The 26079-nt window shown below is 45.1% G+C and overlaps 2 protein-coding genes across 3 annotated transcripts in view; one reads left to right on the forward strand and one right to left on the reverse strand.

Annotated features, from left to right (window-relative positions):
* The window catches only part of STK39 (serine/threonine kinase 39), a 298211-nt gene extending 282715 nt beyond the window's left edge, over positions 1-15496 (reverse strand). The window contains exons 1-2 of one of the 2 annotated variants that reach the window (XM_075933552.1): positions 15321-15496; positions 14488-14616 (exon numbers count right to left, since the gene is read on the reverse strand). In XM_075933552.1, the coding sequence (XP_075789667.1) occupies positions 14488-14515 (28 nt within the window). In that variant the 5' untranslated portion in view covers positions 14516-14616; positions 15321-15496. Of the gene's footprint in view, positions 1-14487 lie in introns of both variants that reach the window. The other variant, XM_025177794.2, reaches the window with a different exon arrangement.
* A 366-nt stretch (positions 15497-15862) lies between these two features.
* CERS6 (ceramide synthase 6) overlaps positions 15863-26079 on the forward strand; it is a 261049-nt gene continuing 250832 nt past the window's right edge. Inside the window, exon 1 of the mRNA XM_006135774.4 lies at positions 15863-16032. Within this exon, the coding sequence (XP_006135836.1) occupies positions 15863-16032 (170 nt within the window). The remainder of the gene's footprint in view (positions 16033-26079) is intronic.

Consider the following 26079-nt stretch of genomic DNA (forward strand, 5'->3'; position numbering starts at 1 on the left):
TGCTCTGTCTTCATTATTTATCCCAATTTTTGTTGTCTGCAGCTATTTAAGAGATTATTTGGTTTTCTTCCAGGTCATTGACAAAAATATTAAATAGCATAAAGCCAAGAGGCCATTTCTGTGGCACCCAAGTAGAGACAAACCCACTCAACAATGCTTCCCTGTTTACAGTTACATTTTGAGACCTGCCCGTTGTCATTTTTAATCAATATAAAGTGTGTTATGTTAACTTTATATTTCAAAGTTTTATGTTTTCAAAGTGATTTCAGATTAGATATTTACACTCTGTCCAACAAGTTGCTACAGTCAGCATAAACACAAACTGTGCTGGAATTATGCCAGAAGAGAACTTGGCTCACTGACTTCACTTCAGCTCCTGGTACCTTTTCACTTGATTTAGAAAAACACAGAAAGAAAGCTTTTAGTAACATGAACTACCTAAGTACTAACCAGTATCTGTATCTTTAAATTATACCGGATTATGCAGTTAAGAATGGACCAATTTTCACCAGCTTTCTTGGTTTACATTCTACTTCCATTAAGATGGTGGAATTGGATTTGTTTTAATATACTACTTTCTCAGTGAAACATGAGATGACAGTGGTTTTATGCTGATATGGATTCAACCTAGTATATAGTGGGCACAGGGTATCAGAAATTAAGTATCTTGTGTGTTAGTGTTCGATGGAAAACAAAGTTGTTTTGACACTTGAGAAATGCAAAGCTCGCAGACATACTCATCCCTTCCTCTCAGCTTCCCTTAGGTGTCAGTGATACTTCTCTTCAAGAAAAAGAAAAGATTAAATTTCTAGTGACCTGTGAAACCAAGGAAGGAAGCAGAATTTCATTTCAGGTAATATTTCACTTAATAGCCTTGTTTCTCCTTTTTCACTGCATTTCATTTGCCTGAATTCCAGAGCTCCAGCCTGTCTTTAATAGACCTGACACATCATAGGTATAAGTTATACATCTAGGAACTCTCACCACCCTGTAATTACAAATACTTACACAAGCCCAAGGTTACCTAAGTTTTTCTTATCCTAAATGCACTGAAATCCAACTCAGCTCTCCCCATCACTAAAAACCACTAGAAGTTTGTCTGATTTTTTTTATTTTATTGTTAGCTACTTCCTTTCTCTGCTACCCTCACTATAGCCACCTTTGTCCAGCAGAGCCTCTGGCTGTAAGCTTCCATTTATTATGGAGGATCCTGACTGATTCATGGCTTTGGAGTTGTTCCCTGGGAATTAATCAGTGATGTATGCCATAAAGCAAGTTTCTTGCCCACAGCTAGCTTCTTCCTGCAGCTCAGGGATACATCTGCTGTTAGTGGCTTATGGAGCAGGGAGTCAGAATAGGAGGGGTCCTGCCTCTCTCTTGATAGCAGCCTTCTTTGGGGTTATCAAGGCTAAATCCCTACTCTGGCACAATGAGTGCAGAAGTGGGGGCCCACAAAAGTACCCCAAAACCTTATATTTCCAGATTTTGATATAAAGCTTCCCCCCAAAATCTTAAAAACCTAGATTTTGGGGATAAAAATCCACTGCCACCACCCTATAATGCAAAGGGAAGAGAAAACCAGGGAAGAGATCACTTGGGAAATCTCAGCCCTAAAGTAAAACCAGGACACAACAAAATTAACCAAAACCAGGTTAATTAAAAAAAAGAGAAAGAAATTTTATCACCACAATACTTCTGTTACAAGCATAATGTCTAGATGGAAAAAGTCACCAATTAATACACTCACGGGGGACCCCTATGGGCCAAAAGCTTAGTTACAAAGGAGAGGAAACCCCATTTTTAAATGCACAGACATCAGATTCCCATTCCCAAACCATAAAACAATAAAAGCTAATGGATTTATCTAAACTTTACCCTACTTACAGATAGTGAAGAGTCTTTTCTTGGAGAGAGACATGATGTCTGTTCCCCTCAGAATCTGAAGAGAAACTGCTCAGGAACAAAGGAGGGAAAACCCCAAAATTCCTTTGTCTCAGTTTGAAATCCCTATCTGCACTTTTATTGGCTAACTGCTACCTGGCTAGGTACTGTCAACATCTTAGTCCCCAGGCTGATGGCTAACCCTCATGGTCATGACAGGGATGAATCTCAGGTGGGGAGAGGGGAATAGAGATGCCCCCCTTAAGAAAAGGGGGAGAGGAAGGGATTAGTGTGATGAGTAGTGGAATACAGGATAGAAGTAAAAAGGGCAAAGAGAAAAGAAGAGGCAGCAAATCCAAAGAGGCAAATGTAGTGTAACATAGGAGATCAAGAGCCTTAAGGGTATGTCTACACTACAAAGTTAGTTCGAACTAACGGACGTTAGTTCGAACTAACTTTCCTATGCGCTACACTAGCGCTCCGCTAGTTCGAATTTGAATCGAACTAGCGGAGCGCTTAGTTCGAACTAGGTAAACCTCATTTTACGAGGACTAACGCCTAGTTCGAACTAGCTAGTTCGAACTAAGGGCTGTGTAGCCCTTTAGTTCGAACTAGTGGGAGGCTAGCCCTCCCCAGGTTTCCCTGGTGGCCACTCTGGCCAACACCAGGGAAACTCTATGCCCCCCTCCCGGCCCCGGACCCCTTAAAGGGGCACGGGCTGGCTACGGTGCCCGTGCCAGGTGCAAGCCTGCCAGCACCCAGCTAGCAGACCCTGCACCTGGCACGGCACAGAGCCACCCACCCGATGCCCCCCAGCCCACCCCCTCTTGCCGGGACCAGGCTGGCGGCTCCCGGGAGCTTGCCCTGGACCGCAAGAGGCGGGCACCTTCCTGGGCTAGTGCGGACATCGTGGACCTCGTCCACGATCTCCGCACTAGGCACAGGAAAGTGGCCGTCTAGGGCAGGAGAGCTGCCAGCCTGGCCACCCAGGACCAGGTGTGCATGAAAATCAAGGGGGTCCACTGAGACCCCCGACACTGAGCCCTGAGCTTACAATGGCCGTACTGGGTCAGACCAAAGGTCCATCTAGCCCAGTAGCCTGTCTGCCAACAGCGGCCAACCCTAGGGACCCTGGAGGGGATGGACCGAAGACAATGACCAAGCCATTTGTCTCGTGCCATCCCTCTCCAGCCTTCCACAAACTTTGGGCAGGGACACCACTCCTACCCTCTGGCTAATAGGACTCCATGGACCCAACCTCCATCACTTTATCTCACTTCTCTTTAAACTCTGTTCTAGTTCTAGCCTTCACAGCCTCCTGCAGCAAGGAGTTCCACAGGTTAACTATTTGCTTTGTCAACAACAACAACTTTCTCTTACTAGTTTGAAGCCTGCTACCCATTCCTTTCCTTTGGTGTCCTCTAGTCCTTCTTTATGGGAACTCAGGAAGAACTTTTCTGAATGCACCCTCTCCACCCAACCCCTGCTTTTAGAGACCTCTATCCTGTCCCCCCTCCGTCTCCTCTTTTCTAAGCTGAACAGTCCCAGTCTCTGTAGCCTCTCTTCATCTGGGACCTGTGCCAAACCCCTGATCATGTTAGTTGCCCTCCCCTCTCCCAGCCTTTCTCTTCCCCTCTCCCACCTCCTTTTCCCAGTCTCCCCCAGTTTTTTTCAATAAAGACAGAGTCAATGTTGGAAGAAACGTTATCTTTATTTTGTACATCAATAAGAAGGGGGGCTAGGGAAGGGCAAGTGGAAGGAGGTGAGGGAGGAATGGGGTACGAGCCCCCGATGGGGAGGACTGGGCTGGCTCTGCGGGCTTCTGGGGGTGGAAGCTCTCCTGCAGCCCCCCAATTACTCCCTCTCCCCAGATGGCAGCCTGCGGCAAGTGCAGCCGGGCTGATGGCCGAGTGGTGTGATGTGCCCAGTGTGGGCACTCAGGGCACTCCAAGCCAGAACTTCTTTGCAAGCGGGGCACCCCTGAGAACTGTCTGTCCGGGGTGGGGGTCGGGACCCTTTAAGCGCAGCCCTCGGCTAGCCTGAGACAGTATCTCCATGCTCTATGTCCTCCTTTTATGCCCTGCCGGCACTGCTTCCGGCCATCATTAAGCCCTGTTCAGAGTCCACTCAATGTGGACTTACTAGTTCGAACTAGCAAAACGCTAGTTCGAACTAGTTTTTAGTTCTAGATGCATTAGTTCGAACTAGCTTAGTTCGAATTAACTAATTCGAACTAAGTTAGTTCGAACTAGCGCTGTAGTGTAGACGTACCCTAACAGTATAGTGGGTGCAAATATAAAAGATAGGAAAGGGGATGAAAAACAAGAGATGAAATTAAACCCACAGATGTTTTATTCTTCAGAATAAGAAAAAATCTCTAGCTTTTATGGTTTTTTGAAGAGAACCTCAAAAATATAAATGAACCAAATGTTAATGATCCAGAAATGAGTCTATGGAGAGCCTGGAAGAACAGCACAGGAATATGTGAACTGCCCTATTCATTTAATTAAGGCTTAGATCAGATGTCCAGTGATAATGGTTTATATGTGAATGTGTGTTTAGCTACATAGTCCAGAAAGGAACAGAAAAGTCACAAACTTGCACAGTTTACGAAGAGTGATTTCTCACTTTGGTGCTGCAAGTAGGTGGGGTGTTTGGGGAATGTCATCACTTATTTCCACCTTACCCATCCTCTATCAAGAAAAAAAACAAGTATTTTGAATTCACACCATGAAAGGAGCCAAGATCAAGGAGCCCACTGGAGCTCTGAGAGGCCATCTGATCACATTTTGAACAGCTGCACAGAAAAGTGAATCATCACATGTTGGGGCCACTGATTGGCAGAGCTAATTTTGGAAGTGGAGTCTGGAGAAGTTATACTACTTGCCCTACAAGTGCCCCAAATGTAACCACAGCAGAAATGAGGGAGGAATAAAACATGTTCCAGGGCGGGACAAAATTACTTAGATGTTAAAAAGGGAAGTAAAGAAACAGAGGGCTAAAAAGCAAATAGAGGCATCTTTTAGGGCTGTCATTGTTTAAAGTGAATGTGTACTCTTTTCTTGTCATTTTGCTGCTGGATGTTTCAGCTTCTGCATTTATATTAATATTGTTGGCAGCCAGTTAAATAACTAGAGGGATGGGGGGAGGGGAGAAAAAACTAAAATTGGCTACACGCAAAGCAACACTCTAGAGGTCTCCAGCTGCTACCTTTTGCAGAATCTCTGTTGACAGCAACATGCAAATGCTGGCAACTATTCATGGACCGCATCACAAACAGCTGGCATTCACTCCTTCTGCAGCAGAGGAGCTGACTGGTGATGGGAGTGAAAGTCTGTCCCTCCTGGGAAGCTTTATTTGTTATCTAAACCAAGTCAGTTATAGCTGGGGTGGAGGGATCCCCTGGAAATAATTTCACTAACTCTCCTAAAAACCTGGTGTGGTTGGGTGCATTTAGAGGCCAGCAACAGAGGAACAGAGATATTGTGGGATAACATAAAAGGAGTTTGAACTGAGTGGGAGATGAAGGCAGAGCAAGTTAGTCATATGATATTTAGAGTTGAACAGTGGCAAGTAATGAATGGAGCATTAAAAACCCAAACAAAATAAAGTTACTTCTGATGAGAATTAAAGGTATGTAAATGCTGAGTTTCACAACAGATGGAGATAGTGGAGAGCAATGTAAGTACAAAGCCAGCTGCAGTTTAGTCAGAGTAAGGAGTATCCATTCTATAGCTAAGAGTGGAGGAAGGAAAGCAGGATGGTGGAAACAATGAGAGGCTCTCAGGACACTAGTACAGGCAACCCTGAACTGGAAAGAGATTTACCGTTAGGTAACGTCCTGTCAATCCTATTAAAACAAAGATGCTCACTATAAGTCCACTATATGTTCCAAAAAATTTGGACTTATAGCAAAACAATTTAAAGTGGGGAATTTTTTTCCCCACGTCTGCCTTCCATTTGTGCAAACTGGGGGTTTTTTTTGGTGCGACTTATGAATGGGGAATGGAAGGTCTTATAACACATCAGTTCCTACAAGTGTCAATGACTTTAGTGTGGAACGGATGTATACCGGGGCAACTTTTAGTTGGGACACCCTGTAATGGTTTATATTTACATAGGGCCTTTAATCCAGAAAGATCCTAAAGCACTTTACAGATTCTTTGTGGAAATTGGTTCATCAACGAATACATGCAAATTGATAGCAGATTAACATTGGAACTGCAGCACTATGAGAGTGTAGAAGAGAAAGTAAAGATGGCTACAATTAAAGGAATTATTTATATGGGAAGAGAAGTTCTATGCCAGTGGTCCCCAACCTTTCGAGGTTGTCGGGCGCCGGGGGTGTGGCCGTTCGCCCACCGGGCACCAGGGGGCGGGGACGTTTGCCCGCCGGGCGCCAGGGGGCGGGGACACTTGCGCCCCGGGGGCGCCCCCCCCATAGCCGCATGCCCGGGGCCGGCGCTCCCCCCGCCCAGCTAATCCGAACTAGCTGTACTCCTCATGCAATGAGGAGTACAGCTAGTTCGGATTAGAAGCCTAATCCGAACTAGCTACTCCGTGCTGCATGTAGCCGCGCGGCACAGGGTTTGAACTAGCCGGGATTTAAAAATGGCGGCGCCCGGCTTATGCAAATGAAGCCCGGGAAATTCAAATCCCGGGCTTCATTTGCAAGTGCGGTATGCCTACATTACCCCACTAGTTCGAACTAGCGGGGTAGTGTAGACATACCCTTACTGCTTATACAGTTGCCTTCAACTATACAGAATCTTGCATAGGCTCAAACTAACAACATAGTGGGTCTTCCAATGAAGCAGAGATCTGTTACTCATTCAGATACAGTACGGAGTTATGGGAAGTGGCCAGTCAGTTCAGATTTGTGATAGCTCTATGGAGTGAAGATTTCAGGACCGCTCTGCTACAGCACCAGGGAAGCCCTCAGTGCTGGAAAGGAGTCTCATTTGTTTATGTAGGAGGATTTTAAGTGAATATGTTTTGTGAAAGTTGCCAAAACTAACATCACCTGAATCTTGCAGCGCTCCTGGTCTCCTGGTACAGTGTAGACAGCAGCAAAGCGAGCTTTCTTACCACACTGCTCTGAAGGTTATTAATTACCATGAGTTGGGATGGTGTTTTGTTAAAATGGACAGCTATCTTCTAGGAACTGGATTGACACCACCAATTAATTTTACATAGGTCACCAATAGACATGAGATAGCATCAACTTTTGGTCACTAGACACCTGCTTCAGATTCAAACAATCAAATAATAGGTTCTTACCTTACCCTATTACCAATTCCCACATTATCCAGACATGTAAGTGGACTCTCACAGGTTTGGATCACTGTTCCCTCTGGGTAAATCTGGAGTAAGTAGTATTAGTCTGGATTTATATCATCAGTGATTTTAGGTTTAGGCCCTTTGTTTACAACTTCTTCAACATTCACTGAAGTTGCTTTTTAAAAAAAGTAATTTACGTAGCAACTGTTTGATCACCTTACAGTGTGTTTCAGATCCTAAAGCACCCTTTTGTTGGCTTGAATTCATGGCCAAATCTTTTCAATTTAAGAAACTTTGTGAGAAAACTCAGAGTATGAACATTTGGGACCTACAGCAACTGGTGTGGCTGGGTGATTCACCCAGAATCTATAGGTATGTGTGCATAACTGCAGAGTTACATACGTTTCTAGCCTGGGTGATGCCCCTCTCCCTCCCCCAACCCTTCCTTGCAGAAAAAAATCTCTAATCCAAGTGGACGGTGCTTTAAACTCTAGCCAGGAGGCACTGCTGAGCTCCAATTCTGCTGCAATCTAGGCTGGAGACCCACCTACTTTAATATATATGAAATATCCTTATTTAATAGAGGGATAAGGGATCTTTCAGACAAGGCTTTATTTTCCGCAAGATCAGCATCTAGACTGGCGCTTCTTTCCGACAAAGCTCCGTGCGGGAAAAAAGCGGCAGCCATTTTTATGCTAATGAAGCGGGGGAGATTTAAATTCCCGCTTCATTAGCAATTGCGATACGTCTAATTTACATCCCTTTTACGAAAAAGGGATGTAGTCTAGACGTAGCCCATGAGTTTTCACAGATAATGGGCAATGACTCTGCAATCACATCAGACAAGTCCCTCGGCACCCTTGGATGCATTAGTTCCAGCCCCATCAATGTGTGTATATCCAGTTTGTGGCCCAATGCAAAGTTTTATTACAAGCCCCACGTAGTGAACTGTGCCTGCTAATGGAGAAATGCATGCTTACAGCTTGGCATTGCCGTGTCTCCCATTCCATGTGGAATTCAAAATGGAAGCCAGGAAGCACAAGCAGTGGTTAAACATTTTAAAATAATTTTTACTTGTGATTTGCACATTCTTTCAAAGATACCCTGAGGTGCTAAAGATAAGAATCCCCCACTGCCTTTCTTTTTAGTACACCACACCATACAAATCAACCCTGCCATAGTGTACCAAGCTGCCTGGGGGCAGCATAATGTCTGAAATACAGCTGGGGGGATGTATGTGGTCCAGAAAGGGCATGAGGAGGACTGGCCATGCAGTTCTTTAAGACTTCATATAATTGTGTGTATTTCCATCTAGTCAGAGCAGGCTGTCTGGTAAGTTGTAGGGAGGCAGTATTCACATAGGGTATGTCTACACTTGCAGCCTAGTTCAAACTAGGGCTGCAAATGTAGGCATTCGGAATTGCAAATCAAGCCTGGGATTTAAATATCCTCTGCTTGATTTGCATGTTCCCAGCCGGGCACCACTTTTTGAAATTTACAAGCCCAGACTAACTGCCTGCGTCTACACGCGTCAGGGAAACAGGCGTTCTAAATAAAGCCCATTTCCCTGCTGCGTGTAGACGTGGGCAGTTAGTATAGACATACCCATAGATTATTAATGTAATATCATTTTGATTCAACCAGGAATTTTAACCCAACGCTAGGTGCTGATAGCTGCATACTCTCCCCCTTCCCTCCCCCCCCCAGGTAGTTACATTTCAGGGCAAGGTGTTTCTTCAGGCCCTACTCTATGCAGCATCTATCCATGGAGTGGGCTGATGCGTTGCTTAGTCACCATGAGCTTTAAATTTTGTGTAGCATGCAGGACTGGCTTGCCACGATAGTTTGTAAAGTAATAATGTTCTTTTGTCATTGAGGAACCTCCAGGGTTCCTATGTCCACTAGAAATCACCCTTCTCTAAAGGACAGAGAAGCCTTAGGCAGTAAGCCATGCCAGCCTCACCACTACCCATTCCCACATGACAGAGGTTTGCAATTTTAATACATTTGGGCTACGTCTACACTGGCATGATTTTCTGAAAATGCTTTTAATGGAAAATTTTTCTGTTAAAAGCATTTTCGGAAAAGCACGTCTAGATTGGCAGGATGCTTTTCCGCAAAAGCACTTTTTATGGAAAAGCGTCAGCGGCCAATCTAGATGGGCTTTTCTGCAAAAAAGCCCTGATCGCCATTTTCGCAATCAGGGCTTTTTGCGGAAAACAGTACTATGCTGTCTACACTGGCCCTTTTGTGCAAAAGTCTTTTGAAAAAAGACTTTTGCCTGAACGGGAGCAGCATAGTATTTCCGGAAAAGCACTGATGATTTTACATGAGATCGTCAGTGCTTTTCCGGAAATTCAAGCAGCCAGTGTAGACAGCTGGCAAGTTTTTCCGGAAAAGCTGCTGATTTTCCAGAAAAACTTGCCAGTCTAGACACAGCCATAGTTTTTGCAAACTTCACCTTAGCTTTGTGCACTCATCATTCTGCTTAACTCCATTGTGGCCCTGGGAACCAAAGCTTTCAATATGTTGATGCAGAGTTTTACAAAGTATCTTTTTTTTTTTTTTTTTTTTAAGCTTTGAGATGCCATAGGTGGATGCAGTTAAAGCTCTGTAGCCTAGACGTACCCGTTCTTGCTCCTGGCTTTTCGATAGTAGCTTCTGAGGTGCTTATTCCAGCTTCCAGCACCAGTTACCAATCTGGTGAATCCCCAATGCCACCAGCTTGTTAACAATTTCCTGTTACATACGGTCAGTTCTGGTCCTCCTACTTAAATCAAACATCTTGCTTGCCTCATAGCATTTACCAAAATCTGACTGTGGTCCTGTGAGCAGCTAGCAGCATGCTTGGCAAATGATTTCTTGTCAGTGACCACCACTTCCTCAAGAGACTTCATTCTGTTTGCAGCTCAGTGGTCAGAATAAAAGACAAGGGTTAAATGTTGAGCAGTTATACTTGAACCAGAGGGAGTTTGCTGACTAGTCTTGGGAGAGAAAGGACAAGGAATGCTGGCCCATCTGAGTGGGGGATCATGTTGGTGGAGACTCAGGACACAGGCAGGTCTGGAGGAGGTGGACTTAAACCCATTCCCCTTATTATGTCCTCCTAGGGCCCTTGCCCAGAGGGCTTGCTGGCCCAAATAGGATAGCTTTGTGTTCAGAGGGAAATTGGAGTTGAGCCTGACTGTGAGTTTGAGGGTTTCTGTCACTTTTGGTCATTGTGATAATGTCTTTTGAAAGGAGACTTTGCAGTGCTCATCCATGCTTTTCAAAGCTGAGGATGGACTGTCTATATTAGGTACTTATATGGTCCCTGATACCAGCACATCTGAAAATCTCTGAATTTTGAATGTATTAATCTGTATACACAATCCTGAGAGGTAGAGAAGTGCTATTGTCTCCATTTTGTAGATGCGGGCACATAGAGACTATGTGACTTGTCAAGGCCTCACAGGATGTCTTCAACAGGGTAGGCGGGTGTCCAGCTAGCACTTCAACCACTGAACCACTCTTCTTCTCTAAGTTGGGACTTACTGCAAAGAGCTCATTTGGTTTCAATGGGCATATCCTCATCTCTAGGAAGCCAGCTTTTTATATTAATTAATGCTCCTTTCCCACAGTGACAAATGTTTACAACACAAATACTCACTATAATATTTCAAAATGGGGTCCGCATGTGATAAGTGAAATTACTACATGCAACATCCTACAAGCATCTCATAAAGTCTAAACCCATTCTTACCATTTTAACGTCTATTTTAACAATGATAATACACAGATGAGCCAGATGGTGTCCAGCTATGTACCTAGGCGCAGGAACTAGAGGTGCGGAAGGTGCTGCAGCACTCCAAGGTTCCCAGCCTAGCATCCAGGGTCTTAACTGCCTCCCCACACTTTGGGGGTTCTGCTGCCAGCTGTCCACTTGGGGTCCCAGCTGCTGCCCCACATGCCCAGGACTCTGCTGCCGGCCCTGTACACTAGAGGCTCTACTGATGGCTCCGATCCTGGGGTCCCTGATGCTAGCTCTGCACACCGGGGGGCTCTGCTTCAGCCCTGCATGTTGGGGACTCTGCTGCCAGCCCCATACCCTGGGTCCTAGCTGCTGGCCCCCATGCCAGGGCTTTGCTACTAGCCTCAGCAGAGGGGTGGGGAAAACAGGGGTGAAAGGAGGAAGTGTCAGCACCCCCATTCTTAAAAACATTCCCATGCCACTGGCTATATTGTCAGTGTTCAGTTGAGGCCTAGGGACCTGGCATGATGTAGCACCTGGTCTGCCAACACCACATAACCATTATAGGGTTATGTGCAGTTGTTATCAATTAAGGAGTCTGAGATAAGGAAAACAGTATTATCCCTAAAGCTATGCTGTCTTTGCCTATTTCACTGTGTAAATTCCCCAGACATCTCCTGCCAGGCTCTTTCCTACTGTTTTAAAGAAACGGTACATACATCCTCATGCTCTCGACTGTGGAACTTATTTCCCCTCACACACACACCCACAAAAGCCCAGAACTGATGACCTTTAAGTCATGCTGTACTGCTCATCTATTTTTCCTGGGTGGGTGGGTGCTGAGTAGGATTTGCAGGTAAAGATCAGCATCTTCCGCTGTCATATGAATGACTCATACTTTTGTTTAATTATTATTTTTAACTTTTGTATCTCCACAGAGGTTTGACACCAGTGTTTTGGGGAAAGAGCACCACTTTCATTACACTAATTGTATGTCATCTGCTGTTGGCCAGTTGCGAGTAATGTCCTGGTGATAAATTCCTTTCAGGCATGAGATTATTACATTAGAAGACTATCTGAAGTGTACTGGACTGCACTTCATGGATACAACTAGTTTGGAGGACAAAGGGATCATGTGTCCTCACGTTTAACTTTCCTGTTGATTTCCTCCTGGAAACTGGACAAGACATATTTCCATTCCTTGTTCTTCCTTCAACTGATTTTTAAATATAGTTGCTCCAATTCAATTAGAAAAATTGAATTTATCTTCCTCTCAAATGTCCTTCCCATCCAAATACACTTATGTGTCTGCTCTCCTAAGAGTAATTGTATTTCGACACAAAAGGAAATTATACTGATGTATAAGAGGAATTAAAAATCATTATTTAATATCATTGTTGTTACCTAAAATTGGAAGGCTCACTTTGCATTTACGTATACCTCCATGACTCCCACTTGGATTTTTCACACCCGTGAGTGATGTAGTTATATGATACAGGTCTGTAGCATAAACCTAGCTTTACATACAAAACAAAATCATAAAATGTGAACTAGGTCCTACATATATTAGTAGCTACCTGAGTCAGTCTTTCATCACTGTTTATAGACAGGGTGATCCCCTCACTGTCATCCCTTTTCACTTCCAAGTAGTTTTGATGTTCACAGTTTATCTTTGATCAGTTTTCATTGACTTTTTTGGGTTGGTACAAAGGTAGACAACTGAGCAATAATCAGCTGGGGGGAGGGGAATTACAAGCTTTCAGTAGAGACCTGACATGCTCCCTTTCTGGATAAGTACCGAGAAAGTGGTGCATCAGGTATAGTGTAGATATCTTTCTGTGTCACAACCATCACCCTCACTGTCCCCTTCATCTTAATCCTGAAAAATGCCCTGACCAGATCAAGCCAAAGAGAGGGAGGCAAATGACATTTTTACCTCCTCTGGCTCCAGCTAGCTCCCAAAGATCAGCTGGAAAAAAGACTGTCACACACCTGTTGTGTGTTCTTTTCCTCCCCCTTCTTATTCCTTCTATTTCCCAGCCCTCGCCTTTTTCTTTCTGACTAATAAAAATCTGGCTTAGCCAGCCACATCTGTATATTTTGCAATATTGCTGTCTGTCACCACATTAGGCAACTAAATGCAATGCCCTAAACAGCCTAAACTTTATACAAGTTTGCCAGGTCATCAAAGTGCAGATTATACCTGTATGCTGTGTTTGTGTTTCTCTAGCAATAGGCTGCAAGTATTGGTATCTCTTTTACCTTCTAGGAAACACAATTGGACTTTAGTAACATCTGCTCCAGCCCATTTCAATTATCTTCCGTCTTTCCCACCAAAAGAACAGCTATCACTGTATAATAACAACATCTGAAAAATTGTCTGATGGGGGGGATTTCTTTCTAAAAACTATACTTAAAGGGAAAGTGAACAAAGGATGTTGTTACAATCAAAGCCTTACTTAATTGTTTACATTTAAAATACTTGAACTTTTTTTTCTCTCTCTTCTGTATCTGTAATATAAGATTTCAATGGTGTTTAATGCTGTGTTTGCCAATATACTAAGCAAGCTAAGGTCTCAGTATACCTTGTTAACACTGATATAAGGTTGAACAGTAACTGGGTCATAGTAACCCCTTTAGCTTATTGGGCCACTTTATTCCATCTAAATTAACACAGTGTGAACTTTCATTGAAGATTGATGTAAGAAATGGCTAAGGGGCCCCACCTATAGCAAGATATAAGGAGTCTGCCCAAAGACCATATAAATGAAGGGTTCCAGTGGGTAAAGTTGTGGGGTGTGTATCTGTATGGGTATGTTTACACAGAAGCAGGGAGGGTCTTGATATTGTGTACTGAAAAACAGGCCCGGGGTTTAAATCCACAAAGTGATTTAGACATTGCAACTTGGAACAATGTGGCACCTAACTTTAGGCACCTGAAAGTCATGGGAACAACACTGCCATCCACAAAGGCCAAGTTAGGTGCCTAGGATTCCTATACAATGAATGGGAAGTGATGGATGCCTTACTCCAAATTACAAAACATAGAGAACCAAAAAAGTGCCACTGTGGTTTAACAACCAAGTAAAAGAAGCAGCGAGAGATAAAAGTATAATTTTCAAAGTACAAATTAAATCCTAGTGAGGAAAACAGAAAAAAGCATAAACTCCTGCAAATGAAGTGTAAAAATATAATTAGGAAGTCCAGAAAAGAATTTGAAGAACTGGTAGCTAAAATCTCAAAAAGTAATAGCAATTTTAAGTACCCCAACTATAACAGTGTTAAACAAAGAACTAGATAAGTCCATGGAGGCTAAGTCCATCAATGGTGTGTCTAACCTGTTCCTGCCAGAAGCTGGGAATGGGTGACAGGAGATAGATAATTATCTGTTTTTTCATGTCCCTGGAACTAATCAGTTGGGTAGCATTTGAGTCTTTCCTGGTTGGCTGCTAAAATCACAACTTACAGGGAACACTGCTCCTGGATGCTTCTTGTGGAAATATTATGCACCTGTGCTGCCACACCCACAATTACTAAAGGAGCTCGTGGTGCTGCTACTATCCACCTTGTAACTTTTAGCTCACTACAGCACTCACCTGGGAGATCCCGGTTCAGATTCTCCATCTGACGGGTAGGTTTCCTGTTGCCGTAATGAGTGCTCAAACCAATGTACTGACTTATTTTTAGATAGGGCTTCTTCAGCCTTCCCTGTTGAAACTGTTCCACTGTGGATAAATAATGAAAGAATTATAGGAACAGGGGAACTGGACCTGTGGCCTCCCATGTCCCAGCTGGGTACCATTTCCACTAGCTCTCTTCTTGACCCGGTGACTACTGAAGTATTTATCCACAGCGTAACAACCATTGGGCCAGAGACAGCACAATTTTGAATGGGACAAATTGTGACTGCAAGTGGGGCACAATCCTGCAGGTAGCCTCTGAGCATGACCCTGGATCAGGTGATGTACCCGAACTCCTTTCTTGTGCCAGTTTGTGAATTGCTCTGTGGCTTCAGCAAGAGATGGCACTTGACCTGTAGAATGAGGCAACTGTATAGGTCCAAGGTTGCAACTTAGTCATGGAGGGAACATTTACCCTGAAAACCTAGTAGGCGCCAAGTGAATTTAGACTATCAAGAGAGATTTGTGAATTTCAATAGAGCCAAAACTGGGACTTAGATGCCTCAGGTGGCCAAGTACCTTCGCACCTTTAGGCCAGCAAGGTGCTCAACCTGGCCCCACAAACCACTGGTGACCCTGCTGGCGGACACCGGGGATCCGGGGCAGGTAGGGAGCCCCCGATGCAAGCCGCTGGGGCAGCACAACGTGGGCTTGGAAGGCAACCGAGGCTCAGTGTCGGGGATGTGCTGAGAGCTTCGCGGCCCTTTCGGGGGATTCAATTTGTGGATCCAGCGTGTGCCCACACCGACCGCCGGGGCGACCCGCTTTGCGGAGGCGCCAGGAAAGTTTCGGCCGGGCCAGCAGCGCCGGCGGAGGAAAGAGCCACGTTGCCACGTTGCCTCTGCAATTTGCAGCGTGGAAACTGGTGAGCGGGAGGCGCAGCTGCAGGGCAGCGGCTGCTGGACACGGGCCAGCCCGTGCGCGCTGGGGCAGAGCGGAGGGAGGCGCTGGGGAGCCCCCGCCACGCAGGAGCCCTGGCCGGGAGGCGCGGAGCAGGGACGCGCTGTGTCTGCCCCCTCCCGAGCAGCCCCCTCAGCTCCTTGCCAGCATCCCGCCGGCTGGCTGACGCGGGCGGGAGCCAATCAGGGCGCGAGGCCTGTGACAGACGCGGCGGCCCTTCCCCAGCGCCGCGCCGCCAGGCTGTGGAGCTGGCAGCCCGGGCGCAGAGCGCAGCGAGGGAGGGCTCACGGCGGCTGCTCGCGAGCGGGACACGCTCACGCGGACGCGCATCCTCTCCCCGGGCAGCGCCCGCCGCCCGCCCCCCGCAGCCCGCGAGCGAGACAAAGCAAAGATGGCAGGGCTGCTCGCCTGGTTCTGGAACGAGCGGTTCTGGCTGCCGCACAATGTCACCTGGGCGGATCTGAAGAACACGGAGGAAGCCACCTTCCCGCAGGCGGAGGACCTGTACCTCGCCTTCCCGCTGGCCTTCTGCATCTTCCTGATCCGCCTGCTCTTCGAGAGGTAACGCGCAGCCCCGCCGGCCCGGCCGGCTCTCGCCCCGCGCGGGGCAGGAGGCGCAGCCCGGCGGGCGTGGGGCGGGCGGGGCGAGGGTCCGGTCCAGCGCGCCTGGACCCCGCTGCGAAGAGCCGCGGGGAGATGCTCGCGCTCCTGCTGCTGCGGCTCTCTCCTGCCTGCGGCCAGCGGGAGACGCTTTGGAGTTGCTTTTCTTTCCCGGCCCTCCAGCCCATGCCATCCGGCCAGAGTGCCTAGCCAGCGGGCAGCCCCGCACCACGCTCCGTGCGGGCACATGTCCCGCAGTCGCTCCGCACTTGGCTGTGCGGGGCGGGGGGTGGCCATCGCTCGAGACGGAAGGGTGTTGAAAATGTAAAGCACCCACCCTCTTCCCCTCCTTTGCTGTCTCCTGGCCGTAACGTGCTTCTCCGCTGTCATGGGACGCTCGCAAGCCTAATGGGGGGCGTGCTGTGTAAGGACCGTGTGAAGGCCTGGAATTCGCTGATAGGAAAGAATATATTAGGGATTAATGAAATTGAGTATCTGCTAAAGATCTTGTTTTAGTCTTTATGACCCTAAATGGCGCGTGTATATGTGTGTGTGTGTGTGTGTGTGTGTATATATATAATATTTATTTATTTATTTCTCAGTAAGCTATTTGTAATCGTCTGTTATGACATACTCTGAACCTCTCCCATTTGGGCATCTCAAGCCTTTGATAGGAAATCTCTTAAAGTAATTAGTATGAATGGGGAAAAGCTGAGAATACATAGTGTTTTCCCCCACGTGCAAGAAAACACACTACCATAATGAGAAGTTTGTCTATCTTGAACTAAAATGTCTGTATAAAACTCTCAGTAGTTTTTTTTAGAGGAACAATCTGAATTAAAAAAAAAAGTTAGTGTAAACTGCACATTGGGTATCTACGCTAACTATATAATTGTATAGAGATTACACTGGGTGGCAGGAATGGTCCTTGTAATCTGTTGCTGGAGACCTTGATAGTGCTGAAGCTTTGTATTTCATTGAACTATGTACAGCTGTATATTATGGTTTTAAATGTGTATATTAATCAGAACACAAGTCAGTCTTAATAGTACATGTTTATAAAGTGGCTTAAAGTAAGATTCTAGACTTTCCAGGTATCAATATATTTTACTAATTTCTATAGCTCCTATTGATGTAATAGGATATGAAATAAAAAATCTAAGCAATAGTATTCTAAATGTAATCTGAAATTAGGATTCAGCCAAAAAAGTAACACTACAGATAATATTATGAAATTAAATAAAAACTCAGTTTTCATTTTAAATTCTGTCCAGGATTGCATCAATCCAAACAGATTTTAAACAAAATAATATGAACATGTGTATATCAAAGAATCATGTTCCCTTGCAAAGTAAATATTTACTTGCTATGGACATTCAGTTACTTTTGTTTAATGTAGCTGTCCTTGAGTGGATATAGAGATCATTGAGTAAAACAGGTTGCTCATGTATGCTCATTTCTGGGTAGATTAGTATGCCATGTCACTTTATCTGTGAGGAACAAAAGAATGGTTCCATTTGCAAACACCTACATATTCTTGGCTGAATCTTCTTCTGGAATGATTACAAGATGTTAAAAAGGACACCTGAAGAGTAGCAATTATTACATTCCACACACAGGGAATATCCGTATGTCTTAAAGGTTAATAAAACATTTGGCCAGACCTCATCACCATTCACAAGCAGTTCATTTTCCCAGTCTGAGCACAGGTGTTAGAATTTGTTGCCTGCATTTGTGGTTTGTGAAATACTCAGCTGTTTTCATTACCCACCTGGGAAGAAATGTTCATTTTGAAAAATGGCCATGGCCTTTGCTGGTTTGTTGTCTTTAGAATAATTCTTTTGTGCTGCTTTATGGACTTGCATGACAAGTGAAGGTTTATCTGGAAATCAAAGGCTTCCCAGATTTGATTTAGAGGTTGAACAAGAATAGATACGAATACTTGATTTTAGCCTTAAATAGGCTGAGGAAATTAAGTAAAGTATTCTCTCAGGGTATGTCTACACTACAGAGAAGATTAAAATTGCCGCTGTTTATGTTCCAAGGTTTGAATTAGCAGGTCTAGTGAAGACATACTAATTCAAACTGAGAGGGAAAGTAGTTCTGCTTTAAGGAGGAGCAAGGGAAATTGAAAGGAAAATGTTCTCCCTTCAACTTTCTGCTGTGTGGCCAGTGCCAAAAGTCAAGTTAAGGTACTTCAACATCAGCTATGCACTTAAAGTAGCTGAATTTGCATATCTTAATTCAATTTTATCCCGGAGTATAGACATGCCCTCAGTAATGTCCAGGAACTGCCCTCAGTTCTTGCCTCTCCTTCCTTACAATGTGTTAAAATGCTGTATGAGTTGCAATATATAAGCACAGCAGGGCTAGTTCAGGCTGGGAGAAAAGTTAACTAAGCAAAGAATTTAAGTTTGAGCTTTGAATTGCCTTCTGTCACTTATAATACAATGCTTAATTAGCTTTTCATAGTTATTGTCCTTTCTCAAGTAGTTAAAATATTTTCAAAATAATATTTTACCAATACATAGTTACTCAGATCAGAAAACCAACTAATTTTCATAATCCTTCATTATAGGGAGGGCCAATATCCACCTTCCGAAATGTATGCTGTCAGCCAGATAGAATGTAACAGCTTACTGGAGAGCTGTGTGTTAGCTAGCATTGGAAAATATATTTGTGTCTCAGTGCTACTATTTGAAGCCAATTGCAAAGCTCCCAATGATATTCATGAATGTAGATTTAGGCCCTTACATGTTACATTATTCAATGTTGTATGGAGCAATTGTAATATTCAAACGGAGATACTCATTAAAACAGCCAAGACTAGTTTTGGGCCTACTGTCATTGAATTAACTGGGAGGTTTGTCATTGACTTCAACGGGATCAAGATCTGTTGTCATTATTTGTTATTATGCTGTAATTTATCATTTGTGAAAGGTAGTATTTGATAATGGCTGTTTGAAGCATGGCTTCTTTAAGAAACCAGGAAGTGGAAACCAGAGGGTGAAGAAAGGGGTCATGGAGAATCCTAGGGAGGGTGTGCCAATAAGACTCCTAGAATAAAAGTTTGTTCTTGTTTGCCTTTAAACTTGAATGGTCTTCAAGAGTTTGGAATATCATAGTGGTAATGAGGATGTTGAATCCAAGTCTGCTTCCAGCTACCAGTCTGTTTAACTACACCAGCACTGTACCTGATGCTCTTAGGGTATTCACCCGTGCTATGTACCAGATACATTGTAGCATTCAATGTGCGCCTGATGATGGCTGGTCTGGAAATGGCATCTGAAGCTTGCAGTATGCATTCCTACTCTATGTACTAGGTACTGGAAACTTTAAGAATTTTTCCACTCTGGTGACTAGTACATCCTATCAGAAGGCAATAAGGGCACTAGCAGCACATTATAATGCCACACCTAGTAGTATGATCAAATGTATTACATTTCATCAGCAAGTACAGCTCCCTGGGGCATTGATCTGCCAGTTGAAGCCAGTTTTCTGGAATAGGAGTTAAGAATGCAAATTTGCATTCCTAACACTTGAGAAGATTCAGGTTCATTTTAAGGAGTGGATTTTATCCACGTGATTGTGGGAGAGTCTGCTGATGGAACCAGATTTCTTGATGCTCCATAGGGTGGTGGAGCTTGACTGTCAATTTGAACTTGGAATCCCAGAAGTTCAGATCCTTTCCTGCACCTTAATCCCTCCTGGCTCTCCTTCTTCTAGGCAACATTCACTACTTCCACTGCTGCAGTTATCCCAGTACAGTGTATTTGACTGCGGCTCAGGTAACCATGTGGGAGTTGAGGGCAGCACCTGGATCTTTAGTAGACTTGGGAGCAGGGTTCATATTGTAGCAAATCCTGTCACTGTCAGCTCCAGAAGTGTCCAGCCCAGGGATAAATGTGCTGTCCATGTGAAAGAATTAACCATTTTGCCAGAAGGCATTGCTCTTTTTGAGCCATCACCTATATGGGTGACCAGGCAATGGAGGAAGATTCTATGCCTGACGGGATCAACTTGGTGACACAGGACATATTTAAAATACTCCCGTATTTTAAAATCTGCCCCTCCCTGCAGTGGAGATACTGCTGCTGGTGAACACTGGAACATGAGTCTCACGTATAAATGACGCCATGCATCATTGATGTTTTTGCCTATTTTACTTGTGGACAGCATAATCCATGCTATTCAAATATGGCAATGCAAAAATCACTTTGCTTGGAATGCTGAATCTCCCTGTGATGTAATATCACTGAGAAGTGGGAGTGTTCCCATTTTACATGGCTCATGCTAGAGCCAACAATTGCAGGCTGAATTTTTTTCCAGGAACTAGGATTTAGATTCACAGAACACGGAAATTCTTTGGAGTGGGAAGAGAGGGGAAGGAACAGTTGGAGATATGATTGGAGGCCTTGTAGCCTTGGCTGAGAATTGTCTAGGGATGGATCCACTGGCTACCCCAATTACTCAACCATTCCATAGAACTCCCTGTTGTTAAAGGAGGCCCTAGTTACAGGAATTTCTTGTTTGCTTATGGAGGACACTACACAAGTGCTTGACTTTTCTGCATGGGTGTCAGACTTCTTTGTTGTAAATACAAAAAAAAAGAAAAGGAAAGGAAAAAAGAGTGAGGCTATAGCCCCAAGTGAACAAGGCAGTCATACCCGACTGCTATCCTTTGCGGACTATGGAGGAATTGGTAGTTCGATGTCATGATTCATTTATGTCCACTAAGTTGGTGCTATGCCGTGGATATCTCCAGATACCATTTTCTCCTTAGTCATAGCACCTCATGGCTTTTCTCTTATCACATGGCCCTCTTTCAGTTTGAAAAGATGCCTTTTGGTCTATTTTAGAAATAACACCTGCCAAACAGTAGCAGTGGTTTCTGGCCGTAGCCTACAATCTTTTTCCAAATGGCTGGAGGTAGCAGCTAGCAGTAGCAGCTTAAGTTGTCTATGATTGGCTGTAGGAGTGGTCCTGTAGGTGGGATTATTCCCAAACAATAATTACTGATAAAGGACTGACTTTTATTTCTGCTTGATTTGCCCATTTCGGTACTCCCAGATACAACCCTCAAAATAACAAAGGTGTAGAGAGATTATGTCTCACAATGAAGAAGCTTCAGGCTCATCTGTCTCAGTGTGCCCTTTCCACAAGCTTTTGACTCAGGATTACAACATTACCAGGCTGTTTTCTGTGAAGATATCGGTCAGTCCCTGACTTCACTGGTGCTAGGGCGAAAATTATTACACCCCTTTTTTAAGGAGTCCAGGAATATACATGTGAGTGGTTCACAACCACATACAGAAGTATCAGGCATGCTCCAAAGGTTATACCAATGACAAACGGAGGGCTAGGGTGACCTTGCCTTGGTGTGCTGTGTCTGTGGGGGAGGAATCGGTACATAAACATAGAGCATGCAGGGTTAGCTCACAGTTTTCAGTTCCAATACAGGTTTCTCGGCCTCTAGAAGTGGTAACATATGAACTGCATGATAGGGTCCCATAGATGTATTGGTACTTGAGTCCAGGTATGGAAGCTCATCAGAGGTGAAGCAGGTCTGGAAATCTCCACTGAACCATCAGTAGTTGAAGTTGTACTGCAAGGTTTTGCTTGTTCTGGTATAGGCTCCAATTTTGTTTCCAACCACGCGTCTGCTGACTGCTGGTGTCCCATGGTGACAAATAGACCTTTACAGTTGTGTGGGCCCTCACATTGACAGAAGGACTTTGCAGTGTAACATCCCTGGTCCAGCACCCTCAGGACCTGACCAGTCTAGGGATGTTACATTTAGATTAATTGGGTATATCGAATAGTTGATGCATCGACTAATTTGATTGGTCAATAAGGGCGCCTCCGACTTTGAAGTGAAGCCCTGGGGCTGTTGCTATACTTCAAAGGCGAAAGCACTGTGGGGAGCACAGGGCCAGAGGGGGACTCAAGCAGTCCCCTGCTGGCCCTGTGCTCCCCACAGTGTTTCAAAGTGGCATGGTGCTCGGGGTCAACGGGGGAGCCCCAGCTGAGCCTGGGCTCCATGCAGCGCTGCTGCTTTGAAACGTCAAATGCAGCCCCCACATGGCTCCAGGCTGCACGCAGCATTTCAAAGGGGCAGCGCCGTGTGGAGCTTAGGGTCTGGTCCCAGGATCCACATGGCGCTGCTACTCTGAAGCACTCCCTCCACCTTGCCCCCTTGCTGCTGCTTTCTGATAGAGGGGCAGCAAGGCAGGGAAAGTGACTAGTCAACAAGTGTGTTGACTATCCGATAAATATTTGCTTATCGGATAGTCGACTAGTCGTTCACATCCTTAGACTAGTCCCGAATGAGGGATTTTGCTGGATTTGGGGAAGTCATTTCTGGTCCCCCCGTGACAAGTCCTCCAGCCTGGCTCCACTCCTAGCCTGGCCCCCAGCCTCCCAGCCATCTCCCCCCTTACACCAACTCAGCTGGGCTCCTGGCCACAGGAGGACTGCTGGCCCTGCTTCCTTGCCGGCCCCACTGTCCCATCCCTGCTGGCAGCCCACTGCCATGCTAGGCTTCTGGCCCACCAGGTTCCTGGCCCAGCATGCTCGGTTCCTGGCCCCACCGGGCGCCCATTGCTGTGGCAGGCTCCCAGCTCCACCAGGAGCCTGCTGCCCTGCCGAAGCCAGCTGGTGCTCCTGCTACCCTGCCACCGGCCCAACCAGACTGCCACAGCAGGACTCCCAGCCCCTGCAGGGTTCCTGCTGCCAGCCCTCTACCTGCTGGAACATGGATGTTGCTGGACGAGGGAGTCCCAGTTTAGAGAGGTTCAACCTGTATTTGGGAATGGCTCTTATGAGATATGGCTCCTTTAAGAAACCAGAGTGGAACCCAGAAGTAAGAGGAGGAGCTCCACGAGATGATGGCAAAACCTAAATGAGGAGGAAGGTGTAAGACCTCAATATAAAAATTTGTTCTTGTTTGCATTTAAACCTGAGTGGTCTCATGCTTTTTTTTTTTTTTTTTTAAAGCAACAAAACTGCCTAATTCACATTATAGATTAAGGGTTTGCATAATTTAATTTCAGTTAGCAAAGTTATCTGAGAGCTGAAAGGGACAAGGAAAAAAGGCTGTCAAAAAGATTATGATTATCTTCTTTAACTTAAAATGGCTACATCTTCCTCTTACAATGTATTAACATTAGTTTATGGATGCCTGATAGGGTTGCCAGGTGTCCGGTATTCAATCGGACAGTCTGGTTTTTGGGTCTTCTGTCTGGTAAAAAAATTCAGAAATTATTGGACGTGTGTTATGTCCAGTATTTTCTGGTTTTCTGGCTGGGGGCCCGACGGAAGCCTGGTGGGGGCGGGGAGAGTGGCTGGGAGGCAGGGTGTGATCGGCGCTGGGAGCCTCTGGTTGCATCTGATGTAGAAGTAACGCCTTGGGGAGGAGAAGACTCGCTTGTGCTTCACCGGGACCGTGCGTGGGACAGGCAGCACCCTGGGATCTGGATGTGCCCAGGTCAGTCCTGCTCCCTGCCGGCCAATTCTCTCCCCAGCCCTGCTCCCCCCAACGCCCTCCCGGCAAGCCCTGCTTCCTGCCGGCTGGTTCTTCTCCCGAACATCGCTGGCCAGCCCCGCTCCCCTTGAATCCTCCCGCCCCGATCTCCCCGAGCCAGCCCTTCTGACCCCAACCCCCCGTCCATCCAACCCTGCTTCCCACCAGCTGCCCCCCTGCTGTCCCCCAGCCAGCCACGCTGCCCCCCCCCCCGCCAGCCCTGCTTCCTGTTTCTCTCCCTCCTCTCCCCCCCCCCCCCCGCCGCCAGCCCTGTTTCCCTCCCTCCTCCCGCTCCCCTTCCAGCTGGTCGCTCGCCCCCTCCATCAAGTGTGTCCGGTATTTTTTCCTGAAGCTACCTGGTAACCCTAATGTCTGATAATAGCCAAGTAGCATCTCTGGATGAATCTTTATTGATATGTTATAGCCCCATGGAAGGGAGGAGTTTATAATGGGAACACATGAAGGGAAAATATTGCTGCTGTAAATGTAAAATGTTACTGTCTTTTAAATGCATTGCTATACAGGCAGTCCCCAGGTTACGTACAGGATAGGGACTGTAGGTTTGTTCTTAAGTTGAATTTGTATGTAAGTCGGAACTGGTACATATTGTAGGGGAAACTCTAGCCAAACATTTCTCCAGAGCTCAGTTTTATTCTCCCACACCTCACTTCCCTCAGTCCTTTATTCTCAAGCTGAGGTGTCTGCTGAGAAAAGCCGCTCCGCGTCTTCCTGGTCTGCTGGGGGGGAAGGGCGCTAGCTTTGCGTCTCCCTGGTCTGCTGGTGGGAAGCAGCTAGTGCGGGGTTGCCTCACCCCGTTTGTAAGTAGGGATCCGATGTAAGTCGGATCCATGTAACCCGGGGACTGCCTGTACTGTTATCTTGGTGTTATGAACATAACAGTAGTTTTCTTTTTCAAAATATTCATAATTATGCTATTGTACTTCTCAATATTGGTAAATCAGCAAACATGGAGCGCTGAACTTTCAATTAGTTGGCACGAACCATTTAATTAAATTTTCTATTTTAAGGACAATACATGAGATTGATTGCTAAGCTGCTGAAACTGCGTAGTCTTACCTTTAATAGAAACAAACTATGAGCATTCATGGTAGCAAGAAATATAGTTAAGGTTGAGCTGTGAATTGCCTCAAATTTGGATGCTATGGTGTTGGATGGTATAGAAATAGACTTAAATTAGACATAACCATGTGGCGTTTAGGACCCTCTGTTGATGCCATTTTGGTTATGAACGAGATGTGCCAACACCACTTTTTTTTTTCCTCTTTTATCTTTTTCCTCTTTTTATCAAAATAAAAATCCAACTTACCCAAAATCTGTGTACTAAGATCATGATGCTCATCAGTTGGATGATTATTTACATTTAGGGCATGTCTGCATTACGGGTACTATAAATGCTTTCTACAGGAGGGCTTTTTCCTATGATGTAGGTAATCCACCTCTCTGGGCAGGAGTAGGTAGGCTGGTGTAAGAATTATTGCATCATTCTAGCCATGTTTATAACAGTGTGTGGGTCATCTGAACTATGGCATTCAGAGATGTGAATTTTTCTTACCCCTGAGCAATGTAACTATGTCATACTAAGTTTTAACTGTAAACCTTTGTGACACTGTTCCCCTATATTTTTATGGAAATATGTTTTGAGTATGAACATGCATAACTCAAATATGCTTTATGAAAAACAGGGTAAGAAGCCTCTGTCATTCAAGAGCTTGTAATCCCCAGAATGTGTATATTTTATTTGTGTGCATGTATCATTATTTCATTTGAAGTTAGAAATATGAAGTGTAAACCTGTTTATTAATCTAGGTCTTCTAGTGAAAGTCATTAGTGGTACTTAAGGAACATAAGGGCCTGGTGCTCAGGGCAATCATCTGTGGATAGTTTTGTTTTTCGTGTAGGCCTGGATTGCGGTTGGTCCTATAAAGACAAGTAGGAATCCATCTTGTATTTTGTAGTCTTCCACACGGGGTGGGGGGAGGTGGAAAGTAGGTAGGGGAGGAGTGGGAACTGAACCTTCCGCCCTTAGGAAATTCTGTTTAAGGGATGGGAAGCAAACAATGATGTCTTCAGCTCGCTTCAAAACCCCCCCACCCTCCCCCCCATCTCAGGAGGGCACATGAAAAGACCTGGAAAGAAAAGAACTCTAATGAGAAACTGTTAGACCCAGGTCAGAAAAAAAAAATCAGCTCAGGTTTGAAGAACTTTACCTGAAATAAGGTAGGATGAGAAATTATGATTTGTAATGATTTCTCTTAGTGTTTTAGGCTTAACTGGTGTATTTTATTTGTTTTTAGTTCAATATTTTACTTTGATCTGTCTGACATCACTTGCAACAAGTTAAATCCCATTTTTATACTTAATAAAATCACTTTTGTTTATTATCAAACCCACTGTAAATAATTTTACTAGAGGAGGTAGAGTAGACAACAGCTGTGCATCACTCTCTTTCATTGAAAAATGGGGGC

The sequence above is a fragment of the Pelodiscus sinensis genome, chromosome 7, assembly GCF_049634645.1.
Source record: "Pelodiscus sinensis isolate JC-2024 chromosome 7, ASM4963464v1, whole genome shotgun sequence".
Taxonomy (NCBI): Eukaryota; Metazoa; Chordata; order Testudines; family Trionychidae; genus Pelodiscus; species Pelodiscus sinensis.